At 38.1% G+C, this 13,884-nt stretch overlaps 1 protein-coding gene across 1 annotated transcript in view; it reads left to right on the forward strand.

The window, feature by feature from the left end:
- Positions 1-13,884, forward strand: part of usp43a (ubiquitin specific peptidase 43a) — a 165,638-nt gene that overhangs the window by 77,596 nt on the left and 74,158 nt on the right. Inside the window, 2 exon segments of the mRNA XM_041982074.1 lie at positions 5,451-5,586; positions 11,541-11,685. Coding sequence (XP_041838008.1) covers positions 5,451-5,586; positions 11,541-11,685 — 281 coding nt within the window.

The raw sequence follows: 13,884 nt of genomic DNA on the forward strand, positions 1-13,884 counted from the left end.
AGTTAGTTAGCAGCAGACTTCGCCCTCCCTCCACACCAGAATGGTGTTTGTCTGACAGATTTTCGTTAAAGTGACCCTTCACTCACGCCTGGGATTTAGCTGTGCGTATAACTGCAGTGAGAAATGTTCTCTATGAGATGCAGAAGTCAACTTAACCCACAAACCCAAGTTAAGAGACAACCTTCATCAGGGGAATTATTTCTGCAGTGGATCCTGTATGATAAGGATCCAGATGGAAAGAGATCACGGATGCATTGTGTCGCATATTTCAATGTAAGATATGAAGTCATTTATATGGTGGAAGAGCTATGACATTATATGCTTTATTTTTTGCTAGCATTCATCTATATAAACAAATGAATGTTTTTAATAAGTTTATTTATGTTTTGTAAAAGAAAAGGGAAAAAAATCGATTAAAATTGGAAATCGGATTTGGTTATAAAAAAAATCGGAGATTTTATTTTTAGGCCATATCGCCCAGCCCTATGTTTAACATGTTTTTAAATGTTATTTCATACCGACTTGACATGAACCAAGGAATAAATGACTGTACAGCCACGAGAGGGCGCTCTAGGCTTGTGCTAACTATGGTTTATGCTGCTCCTGTACCACTAAAAAAAATAACTAAAACATTAACTTAAAGACAACCAAGAAAGACCACTAACAAAATGCCCCCAAAGAAGAAAATCCTATTCTGCAGATTACAAACTGCAGGTAGTAAAATACACAGCTGAAAACAGTAATCCAGCAGCAGTTTGTGAAGTTTTCATGAAGAATTCAATGGCTTCAGTGATGTGAAATGAAATCGGGAGCTTGGTGAACTTGCTTACCTTACTTACTTGTTGGAGTCGCTCGCCTCCCAGGTATGTTATTGATGCTAATATGAAGCTGAATAATAATAATAATAATAATAATAATGGATTAGATTTATATAGCGCTTTTCAAGGCACCCAAAGCGCTTTACATTGTGTGAATCCATTATTCATCCACTCCTCACTCATACCTGGTGATGGTAAGCTACTTGTGTAGCCACAGCTGCCCTGGGGCAAGCTGACGGAAACGTGGCTGCCAGTCTGCGCCTACGGCCTCTCCGACCATCACCGAACATTCATCCACACATTCATACACCAGCGCTGCCAACACTGGAGGCAAGGAGGGTTAAGTGTCTTGCCCAAGGACACAACGACAGATGACTGCGGGATCATTGGACGACCTGCTCTACCGCCTGAGCCACTGCCGCCCCATAACTGTTAATGTGTTCTGGGTTTCTGCTACATAAATGATTGTGGCGTACCGTCACGGCAAAATAAAAGCCACCAGTCCTTCAGATTTTTTTTTCTTTCCCCAGATGTTACAAATGTAAATTATATTGTATGGAAGGAACCATATGAACACAAAGTCTATATTTGTGCACATTTACAGACCATAATAAGAGTGTGAAATTATACAAATAATTATATAAATAATGTAACTTTGAAAAACGAACACTGGAGTCTCAACTTCCTGTCTGGTTGTACTGCAGTTAGCTTGATAGTGGTGGTCACGGCCTTTTGATATGTGTATCAATAGGAAGATGTATTTTTAGAAATAAGTATTGGAACTGAAATTTGGTCCAGTAATAATCCCAGACTAAATAAAATGATGATGACATGGGAAAAATAAGTTAATATTGCCAACATGTGTTCAGTATCTATTGATAAATAGGTGACAAAATGGAGTAAAGCTTGCCACATACTACAAGAGAAGCAAGAACTTTGTTCTTGCTCTCAAGGTTGTTTAAAAATGTTCCCTGTGGTCCGATCAATTCATACTATGTCTTTAGATGCAATTTTTTTAATGTGAAACTTTGTTGGTGACAGGGCGAGGTTGTGCACACCGTGGCATTGATGTCTTTAAAAGCCAAATGTGATATAAAAATTTTCATACTTTCTCAGCACCTCAATCAGTTGTTTATTAAGTGTAATAAGGAGACTAGTTCTCCCTAACAGTTTTAAAAAATCCTGCCGGAAACCCTGGTGTTGTGTTAACATATTGGACACATATTCAGCCTGTTTTATAACACTTGAATAACTTGCCTTTCCACATCAAATGTTTCTAATATTTCTAAATAAATGCAACTTATAGTCCAGTGAGATTTATATATATTTTTTTCCTCTTCATAATGCATTTTATTACTGATGCGACTTATACTCCGGAGCGACTTAATAGTCTGGAAAATACGGTATGTGTGTGTGTGTGTGTTATTGCACTGCTGCTTTGTGCTGTGATGTGTTGTGACTGATTCTGCCACAAAGCTACTAGGGATGAAAATGAGCTCTGTGTAAATCTGGCACATTTTACATGTACAATGTATAAGAACGTGCATTGTCCCTTTTTGAAAAATAAACTAAAATAAAATACAAATAGTCACAGTCAGTTGTAGACCTGATGTTTGGTTTTTTGAGTTACCATAGTAACAGAGTGACTTTACACTAACTAAAGCATATTTGTGAATATTAGTTTATGTTCCTGTTAAAACTTCACCTTCAGTGTTGCACAGTGGAAACTTAAAGGACTAGTGTTTAGACTTTAGTGGTTATTTTCAGTGCACTCAGATCATAGATTCTTTAAGAATAAATGAAGAGTTAATTCTCATTTCTAATTTTTAAAGTTGTAATTTTTAAAATTGTTCTCGTAGAAACCAAATACACAATATACAATTTATGTGTGATTTTATACAGGTAAGAATTAACATTTATGCAGAACTTTAGATGATTATGAACAGATGTGAGATTGTGCATACAAATCCTAATTGAAAACTGTCTTCCACAATAGATTTTGGTCAGTCTGTGTTCTCATTTTGTGCCTCTCAAACCTAGAACACATTACCTGTGGAAATACAAGAATCCCCTACTTTATTTAAAAAAAGGATAATTACACATTAGGTAGGTATAATGACACATTGATAAAAACTTTTTATTTAAATTTTAGGCTTCTGCTTTGGTTTATTTTATCTGTTTACACACACACACTGTTATGTCCCGCTTCAGGGGTATGAGTGGGCGCAACACAACAGTAAGTCGTTTTGAGCAGCACCCGTAACACACAAACACACACACACACACACACATATGAATGAAGATTATAATTTATAACAAAGAATAGACGGGTGAGATTCACAATTAACAGTTAAATTATTTTGTATGTTTATGAATTCAGAAAGGCTGCTTTCAAATACATACATCATGGTTAAACAGAGTTTGGGTCAGTTTTGCACATCTCGGTGGAAATTTTTATTAAATTTAAATAGCTTGGATTGTTTCAAATTTTCTCATTTAAAATTGTTTTGTTTGTACAAAAGGCAGTTTACTATGACACAAACTGGCCTGTAAAGCTGCAGCATGTCACATTGTCAATATTGCTGAAAAAAATCTAATGTGGGGAAAATGTCGTAATACCAAATTTTGTTGTGCGATAAATTTTCTCAGAAATTATCGCGATAAGCGATAATTTTGAGACCATTTTCAACTAATATGACAATGCCATAATAATGCAAGTACACCCCCATAGATTAGCAGATTGGTGTGTATTTTAGCGTGAGAAATCGGAGGTTTAGCACGAGAGCGTAAGAAGCCACTCAAATGCGTGAGTCTCACGGCCAATGCGGTCCCGTGCTGCCACATGCTGCTGTCAGGTATGACACGAGCGAGATCACTCCACAAGAAACGAGAGCCTTCAGTCGAGATACTCCATAGTGAAACCTACTGTCATACAGTCTATGGTAAAGTAATAGAGAGAGAGAAAAAAAAAGATTGCAGCCGGCAAACGTATCGCACTCATTTTTTCTTACCGTGCAATTAATTGACTTATTGCTTATCGCGACAGGCCTAATCCTGATCCTGTTTTACTCTAGGAAATGTAAAAATTGTGAATATGCCAACCTCAACTATTTTAAGCACAAAGAGAGGATGTTTTAAGTGTGGATATGGTGTGTTGTTTTGCTTTAAGTTAACCTGTAAATGCATTTCAAACATTTCTCACAAATCAGTTATTTTAAATGAACTAGCATCTAAACTCATCTTGTCATCAGTCTTTAAACAACAAAGAAAACCCCACAATGTCAACAGCTTTCTTTTTATATATACTTTATGTAAATAAACCATTTTATGAAAGCATTTTTTTACCGTAACAGTTTAAGCTAATGCTCTGATTTCCAAGTAATTACTTTTCTCGTTTCAGTGCAGATATACATTTCAAATATTTGAGCTATTTTAATTTAACGTTTTAATGCTCGTTGCATCTTCAGCATGGCTTCTAAAGATCACTCAGTAGAAGAGTCTCATTTGTTTGTTTGGATGGATGTGAGAACAGATGACAGATTGTTATTTTTAGACTATCAGGCTTCAAACCAGCAGGGAGTAAAGAGGCTGCAAAAAGACTCCTTTGTAGGATGACATCTCTATTTCCTCTTCCTATGGAGCGACTTCCCACACTCCTCATCCCGTTTCATTTCACATTCCCGTGTCTCATCTTGGTGTAACGTAAACAAAACAGCTGCTCAGATCCTCCGCTGTCTGTCCTGTCAGCCCCCCCGACTTGTTACGCATTACTCACCTGAATAATGCATGATGGGAAACAGGAAGTAGAGGTGTCAGCGACTACACTGTGTTCATCCCAAATGTAGTGTGACCTTGCTTTATTTCCCTCCCCTTTCTTTCTCTATTTCTACCTTCTTTTCTGTTCTCATCCTCTGATTAAACTGTACCTTACTGCTATCTCACCAGCATTTCTCAATCTGTCTGTCCTGTAATTTTCATCCCTGCATCTTCCACAGGAGGTGTTCAGATTGCTGTAGAATTAGGGGGTGGCCGATCACCCTTTGGCATGTCCAGTCAGGAATAAATCTAAACAAATGCAGGGGAAAAACCCTAAAAACTTTACATAGGCAATATCTGTAAATGCTAAATCACTTCATGAATTAAATCAGATGCTGACAAATGCATTGTTTATCACCACAAAATTATACTTACAAAGAAAATAGTTTTATTATTAAACAGACACAAATTAAAGCAGTGCATTTTAGTTAGATCCAGTCAATGTTTTGCTGATGTTCGCTTTGCTCAAACACAACTTTTGGAATACATTTTTTTTTATTTCCTGCAATTTTTCACACATTAATCTTCTTTTTTTGGTCTTGTGACAGTTCACAGTTGCTTCATATGCACATCTCTAGATACTAAGTGCGTTTGTCTGCATACAAATAATGTAAGAAACTCAGCACGCCAAGCTCAGTAACAAACGTGGAAAATCAGGATTGCTAAACAATTTGTTCTGGCCTGTCATTTATCTTAATGTGTCTCTGTGCCACTTCCTACCGCACACATACGCAAACATACACAAACATACACAAACATACACACTACACTGTGCTCATCTCTTCTTCTTTTTTTATTTTTTGTTCTGCCCCACAGATCGATGTGTGTGACGGTGGTGTTCAGCTCGAAGAGTCAGAGATATCTGCGGGTGGGACTTGCTGTGCCTCTGTTGGGTTCTGTATCCTGCCTGAGAGCAATGGTGGCATCGGAGGGCAACATCTCCTCTGACCAGGTACACAGAAGCAAAACACACAAAGGTGACTTATTTGTACAGTATCTGCAAGCATCTGGCAGATGTAAGTAAACTTGGCACAAAAAGTAAGGTAATTAATGTTTGATTATTTCTTTGTTGTCACAATGCTTCTTGGTAGTAAATCTTATACCACTGGAAAACCTGTTTATTTATTTGTAAAGAAAAGGCATTTGTTGGATGAGCAGGAGAGTTGGCATGTGGATGGGGACCATATAAAATGTGGCAAACTTTTCTGTCATTGCCATGCATCTAATTCTGCTATTGACTGTTGTCTGATGATTAAGGTCTGAAAAAAAGATTAATATAATTTAATAATTTATTCATTTAACAAACATGGGCTTCAATAGCATGTGGAAGAACCATGCATGACGACAAGGCTTTGTTTAATGTTTTATTTTAGAAGGTTAATTTTTGCTCAGTATCAAGAGGATACCTGTCTAATGGAAACTGACAACAATGGAACCAGTGGGCTTTTATCTAAATGTTGTTCTCTTGATAATGACATGCAAGCCATAAATCAACAGAACAGCACTTTGACTCAGGAAAGAGATGGCCTTTATACTAGGTTGGAAAATGGTGCTTATCTTAAAGAGAGACACAAAAAGCTTAAAGCTGAGAAAAAAGCTGCTAGCGACATGAACGGCCACTTGAAAAAGAAGTCAAACACCTGAAGGAGGAACTTCAAGCTCAAGAAAGATGAACTTAACAAAGAAAACCAGCTGAGGCAAGTTAGAGCTCAGATCCAGTCAGATATGAAGAATGGTCTTCCTACCCAGGAAATTCCACAATACCATAAACTGCAGGAAAACTCTGCGCATGAGAAAAAAATCAAAAAAGTTCAGAAAGAAAAGAAACCTCAGAGAAGAGAAAGCAGAAGCTGGAAACAGCAAGAAAAAGAAAAAAGATGACACAGACTTTGCCAGTGGAATGCAACAGAAGCCTGAATTTATGATCCTGGAGTTGGCTGGTCCACGTATTCCTTTAGAGAACGACAAAAGAATCTTAACCGACCTAATCACACTCTAAGAGTTTGGGAAGAGAATCTAAACCAGGTACCATCAGAAATTTTGTTCTAGCAACAGAAATGCACAGCAGTTTTACAGTGGGCTCCTGGTCATTCCCAGACCTGGAAATGAAGAGTCAGTCTAGTGTTTCATTAGACCCCACTGTATAACATGAAAACAGAACACACAAAGCACAAAAAACCAAACCACACAAAATAAAACAAACTACACAATAAAACAAACAAAACACAACAAACCAAACCACACAAAATAAAACAAAACAAACATCAAAAAAAAAAATTCAAATACATAAATAAATTCATTTATCACCATTGACAGAGAAGCTGGGACAGCAATAGGATTAGCTTGTGGCCTTCTTTATTACAACAAATTCATTTAATTACACCAGTCTCACCAGTATTATTTTCCATTGAAGTTAACCTTACCTGGACAGGGTGGCCTCTCAGCCTGAGGAGAGCTCATCTGCATCACCTCCTCCACATGTTCGACCCTGAATTGGGTCTCATGTAATAATTAGAAAAGTAATCAAGAAACATTTGCCAAGTCTTCATGAAAATTCCTTCACTGCAATGCTTAAAAGGTAAAAGCTTCAACACCTTCCAGTACCACTGTGTAACTCAAGGAGGTTTATCTTTTATCTCCTGAAGCAAAATACAATGTCTAGCTAAAAACAAAAGTTTACCCAACAAGTTGAGCTGTATTTTAAGATCAGTGGCTCAGCCTGAATAGTCTTACATAATTTTAAAAATAGTTCTTGAACAATATTTTTATGTACATATCAAAGAACTTAACCAAAAATAATGAAAAAAGCTTCCCACTTCTTGTATTTCAATATTTAGATTATTTTAAAGGAACAGACCCACTCACTCTCCCTGTCTGGCACTTTTTACTCTATTTAAACCAGGTGGTCAGCCAGGGCATCAGCTGGATGACCCGTTCACATCCCACAGCAAAATCCTGGCTTTATTATTAACTTTAAAATTATTTTTATGATTAATTTCACCTGAAAGATCCATGCCTCTTTTGTTTTGGTAAAACATCGTTCCACCGGCAATATATTTATATATATAACGATAATATTTTTGATTCATTAATTTATTTTTGCATTAACACTTATTTCTTTATCTTTTTTTTTTCTCTTTATAAATACTTTTATTTATTTATCAGTCAATCACGTTTATTTTATAATGACATTCCATTTAATGTGTAACTTTTATTTTGCTGTCCCATTTATTTTCCTTATTTTATATCAGGTTCTTATATTTGAATGAAGGGCCGTGGTTATCTGTAACCTTCGTTTCCCTGCCTGCTTTTTTTTTTTTTTTCACAGCCCACACATGCCCCCGGTTACTGATCTTGGATAAAATAGTGCTTTCTAGTTCTTTATATTTCTGTCATGACAAGTTTTCCTCATTTGTAGTGACAGGTGTGCAGAACACTATGTTACAAATTACCTGGCAGTTATTTTAATTGACTAATAATTATCAAGCACCCTCGGTCATGACAGGGCAGACTGACCGACTGTAGTGTGTCTTTCTGGCGGCATCTTTCAGCACTGCTCTGGAGAATTTTCACCGTCCCACCAGTGTTGGCCTGTTGACTTTTACATACCAATCTGCATTAATAACTATCCCCTCATTCCTTTACACTTGTCTTATCCACTTCACGAAGTAATAACTAACTACTTTAATTCCTGAGGGAACGATGCTCTGACCAGCGACGCCGGGCACTGCAGGAGGTGATGGACAGGGAAGAAGTAGCAGGCAGGCAGGCAGGTCAGTGAAATGAAATGAAGGAAATTGCGGCACATCTGGAGAACTTTCCATTATGACGTTGCAGCAAGGAGGACATTTCTACTGGGTCCGTGTGTGCCTCGTTCCAGCTCCGGCCTCCGGAGCTAATCATGGCCGTTAAAGTCAGTGGTCTGGCTCACAACAGGCGCTCTGCCGGAATGAAACCGCACCACAGCCGGAACACGGTGCCTACTGACATCACTCAGGAACCTGGTTGATTCCTGATATGAGACTGGACTGAACGGTGCCTAGTGGGAGGAACATTTTGCTGTGATTGGTCAGTCGGGTTTGAGACTTTACGTTTGACTTTTTGAAGTGCAGCACCTGGGCCAAACCCTGACAGATAACCACGCCCCTTAATTTGAATACAAGAACCCGAAATAAAAAGAATGAAAAAAAAGCAAAACAAAAGTTACACATTAAATGAAACACCATTTAAAAAAAACCTGCTCTCTCCTGATTACATCAGACACACCACTGCAGCAGGGAATGGAGACATGGACGCCATGTTTCTGTCATTACAACCAGCAGCCAGCAAAAAAAAAAAAAAAAAAACCTTAATGCACGATTAAAATTAACATTGTTAATTAAGCATTGCGTTAAGTAAGCTTTGCGTTAAGTAAGCTTTGCGTTAACGCGCGATTAACGCGTTAACGTGCCCAACACTAATAAATAAACAAAAGTATTTATAATAGATAAACAAAAAAATAAGTGTTAATTCAAAAATAAATGAATAAACATAATAAATAAATTGTCATTAAATAAAAACTGGATATTAAAAATTTTACATTTTTAATTTATTTTGTGTTTGTTTTATGGGATATTTATTCATTTATTCATGAATAAAATGGCTCTCCATAAAAAATGAGATGCAGCAACGGTGAGTTTATTCCATTAGGTTTCCAGTCAGATCTAATATTCGGTTTTATTATGAATAAATGAAAATGCAGACAATGTCAATGTCTGTTAAAGGGAACATATTTGAACAGTGTTTAAGGGTAACAGAATAGTTACTTTTTCGAGTAATTAAAGGGGTAGTGCACCCTAAAATGTGTTTTTTTAAGGTGTAAACAACCCAGTATTACCTCAGTGTGATGAAAACCACATATACCCACATATACTGTTTTTTTTTTCCATTTTTTTAAAAAACAGGATTTTGTGGGTAAATAACGCCCCTACAGGGTAAAACCAGGTTTTGATTTTCATGCTATAGAGTCGTACTTGGTGCTTCTTAACACCACCAGAAAATTTTAAAAACTTCACAGCCCCTCCCTCCAGATGCAAAAACCTCGCCTTGCAGGCATAGAAAAACACGGCCACCAATGCATATGAAGGGAAGTGAACTTATATGGTGTAGATTTGCTAGTTTCAGACTTCTGTTCTTTCACAGAGTTTCTGATGAAATATCCCTGCAATGGTACAGATTTGTGCTTTTGAGGGGTGTAAAAGTAAAACCAGACTTTATTCTTTACCTGCTGATCCTCATCTGGTGACACAAAGCAGCTGAAATCGTAGCCGCTGCAACTTCAAGCAGCACTTCCTGCAGCTGCCACAACCTGCCGCGAGTCTCCACAGCTTTCCAGAGCTGCTGGAGCTGTTAACAGGCCAGCGTAACAGCGCTAACAGCTCGAGCTAATACTGTTCATGACCACCTTGTTCTTGTGTAGCTGAGGAGATTCACATCAAATACTCTGTGGCGTAGCTGCTTTGTGAATCTTGCTTTGCATCTTTCCAGTAAGTTGAGCTGCTGTCTGTCACTCATTTCTGCCTGTGTGTCCCGACCCGCCCACTCTCAGCTACCTGGTCACCCCACACCTCCCACCCCAACCCTTGCAGTTTCAGGCATTTTTAAAATTCAACAGTGGGTGGACTTACACAAAAAGTAGGGTGTGCAGTTACACTTTGATTACATTTATAATGCTGTAATTCCGTTTCTAACACCATTACTTTTTTGCAGGAAGTAACTAGTAACTATAATTAATCACTTTTTAAAGTAACGTGCCCAACACTGCTGGTAAGTGGTTGTACAAGCCGAGTAACAGTTAACAGTTAACAGTTAAACACTTAATTTTTCCAGATGCTGGCGCTCCAAGGAAACCCATTAGGGGTTCTATTGTTGAGACTAAATCTTTGTCTTGCTTTGGTGTGTGAGTCACTTATTTATTTATTTATTTATGACAGGTTGATGACTCTTGATTTTCAACTGATAAAAGCAGATGTAGTAATACATGTGAAAGACCTTGCCTATGCCTTATTTAGTTTATCTGTGCAAATTATTGAACACAGGCAGGAGTAACAATATCATATAATTTCATCAGGATGCTAGAGGAAAACACAGATATGACACAAACACTATTAAGAGAAAAGATCTGGGTGATATGCAACAAAATTGCTAGAATTACTTCATTGTGTTTAGTGGAAGTGTGTAATTGAAGCAGGAAATGTTAATTGTTAAGGCCATAAGATGGTTTTCTCTCATTATATTCTTAATTTAGTCATTTAAACAGTAAAGCTTAAATTGAGTAAACTGCAGCAGTTGTTGCTTTTTTGTGGTAAAAATGTAATATTAAATAATTTCTTACTATTACCTTGTTTTTTTAAACAGTGGGTTGAGTCCTGAGTCCCTGACTACTCCATATTGACAGTGTAGTATCCTGAGACTTCATTTTTAAACTGAGCTTTTGGCTCCAGGTGTGAATTAACTGGTAGGAATTCTATTTTCAGGAAGTTGTGGTCAGGTTTTTGCCTCTGCCATGTGCCTGTAAAAAGTTTATTGTGGTGTTTCGTGTCATTCTTGAATCTATAGAGTCGCAATGTTATATTGGAGACAATGTTAATCTGGAAACCTATTTTTTGTCTTTTGTTTTGTTGCCCTGCTCTCTTACAAATGTGGATGACTTGTTTGGATTTTTAGACCCCAGTTGGTTTTATATCACTTTCTCTGTAATAAACTTACAAATGGTAATTGTATTTAGTTGCAAAGTTGTGGTCTCTGATGTTATGTTTTACTTTTGTACTTGCATCAGGTCAGTTAAATTCTTTTTGTGTATTTTGGTGTGCAGGTGGTAAAGAGTTAGTTTATGTTTTATCTAAACTAATTCCTCTTTCTGTCCAGGTCATTCTGTCAGAGCTGTACTCCACTGGTTTCCAGCGGTCTTTCTCAGATGACGACGATTTGACTGCGATTGCTGATGGTGACGTCGTCTACGCCTTCCAGGCTCCTCCTCTTTCTAGTCGCGGGGGCTCTGTGTCACACTCAGGTAACCATGGCAACAGGTGGATGGTCAAAACACTGAGACTTTATGCAATTGTCTGGCAATTTTGCTCATCCCTTATCAGTTTTCTCTTGTCAGCCTCATTCAGTCCTCTTGATTAACTTTCATTCGCAGTGGTTCACACTTACACATGTAACCATATTGAACCCATATGCTCCATTAATATGTTTTTCAGTCAGGCATATTACTTTGGAGACAAGAGGGCTACTGTATTCAGTACTTCACTGTTCTTCTGTATGCATGAAAGCACCATAACAAATTAGATTTGAATGGTGGCATCATTCAAAATAAAAAGTTTTCCTGGGTAATGTCTCACATGGATGAGCGTTTGCAAATTGAATTGATAAGGCTGAACCTCTGAGTCTTTTGATTGCAGGGAACGGAAAACAGCTTCATGCTTATCTGTTGCTCAGTTGTGAAACACCTTTTTAATGTTTCCAGGTTTTTGCACCATTCTTGCTTTTCCTTTTCATACTCAGTCTTTAGGTAAGCTTAAAACGTAACCCGATGGCACACAGTCACATTAGGTTGTACTTGCTTTACCTGAATACAAAGCTCAGGATTATAGGCACAGTTGGTAGTCATTACTGTAGTGGTGGTGCTTTCTGAAATCAATGACAATATAAAATAGTGCATCAACATGGATTAGTGTATTTGGCCTCTAGGTGGGACAGGTGATGGGTCTGGACTGTTTGTGCCTATGCACCAAGCAGAAGTTCAGAGTACCCACTCATTTTGGAGTCCCGGAGGAGTATTGGGCTGACATCTTAATTTGATCTTAAAAAAAAATATATTTTTTACTGGGGTGAAGCACAGCTTAAGTCACTACGTTTCGTTTTAACATTTTAATACAGGATACTGGTTTGGCATAGGTGTGCTGGGGAAAGCTAAATTTAGCTAATGTGTGTTAGTTTGCTAACCTGTAGCGTATTTTAATCTTTGTTATCGGTGGCCTGTTATACGGTAAAACAGAGAGATGCCTGTAGGTGTTCCACCTGAACTGGCTGCTGCCATAGCGTTGGTGGATTTTGTTGTTACTCTTGTGAAGGTCTGCTGACATTGACTCAGGATGTTGTGGATCAGTGGAGAAAATACTTTGAAGACCTCCTCAGTCCCTCAGACAGACCTTCTGATGAGAAAGCATAGTCCGGGGACTCAGAAGTGAGCACTCCTATTTCTGGGGCTGAAGTTGTGGAGCCATTTTGGTTAATGTGGTGTGCAGCATCACACGGACATTGGACGGTGCCTCTGAACTGATAGACCACGGTAGTGGTCCCCCTCTTTAAGAAGGGAGTCAGAGGTGTGTTCCAACTGCAGGAGAATCACACTCCTCAGTTTCTGTTGTAAGATCTATTTGGGGATCCTGGAAAGGAAGGTCTGTTGGATATTTAAACTTCAGAATCAGGAAGAACATTGTGGTTTTTGACCTGATCATGGAACAGTGGACCAGCTTTACACTCAACCACCTCCAGGATGGAAGATAAATGGGAGTTTTCCCAACCAGTCTACATGTTTTTTGTGGACTGACCATGTGCCTCAGTGAATCCTGTGGGGAGGTCTTTGGGAGTATGGGGTACCAGACTCTGTGTTAAGAGCTGTTAGGTCCCTGTACAACCAGTGTCAGAGCTTGGTCTGCATTACTGGCAGTAAGTTGGATCCAGTACTTTACTTAACTACTTTTCCCAAGACTCCACCTTGAATAAAGGATGGATGGATGGATGGATTTTTTTGCTAGTCTTGCTAGTTGCACCTATTGAAGAAAAACTTGTTGGCTGAATCAGGGTGCGTGAAACAGAGAAACTTTGCATGTCATAGTTAATGGATTGTGGCAGTATTTGTGAAGTTTTTAGGCGCTTCGACAGTTTTTCATGGACGACAGAAGATCATGGCACTTTTTCACATATGCTAATAAAATACCATTTCTTATAAATTGTGAATCACATTCCCTGTCACGTACTGTACGGTGGTCTACAGTAAAAACAAACCCAACAGTCAAATCAGGAGCCAAATCATAAAGGACATTAAGTGAATCATACATTGGCTGTGATATTTGCTGCATTTTGTGTCCCAATCTGCTACTAACTGAGGCCTTTAAGGGAATTTTGTCATCTCAGACGAATCATGATAAATAATTCATTTGTTGCTCATAAAAAATTAAGACACTTCACTTTCTCGACAGGAAGT

This window comes from Melanotaenia boesemani, chromosome 4, assembly GCF_017639745.1.
Source record: "Melanotaenia boesemani isolate fMelBoe1 chromosome 4, fMelBoe1.pri, whole genome shotgun sequence".
NCBI classification, from domain to species: domain Eukaryota; kingdom Metazoa; phylum Chordata; class Actinopteri; order Atheriniformes; family Melanotaeniidae; genus Melanotaenia; species Melanotaenia boesemani.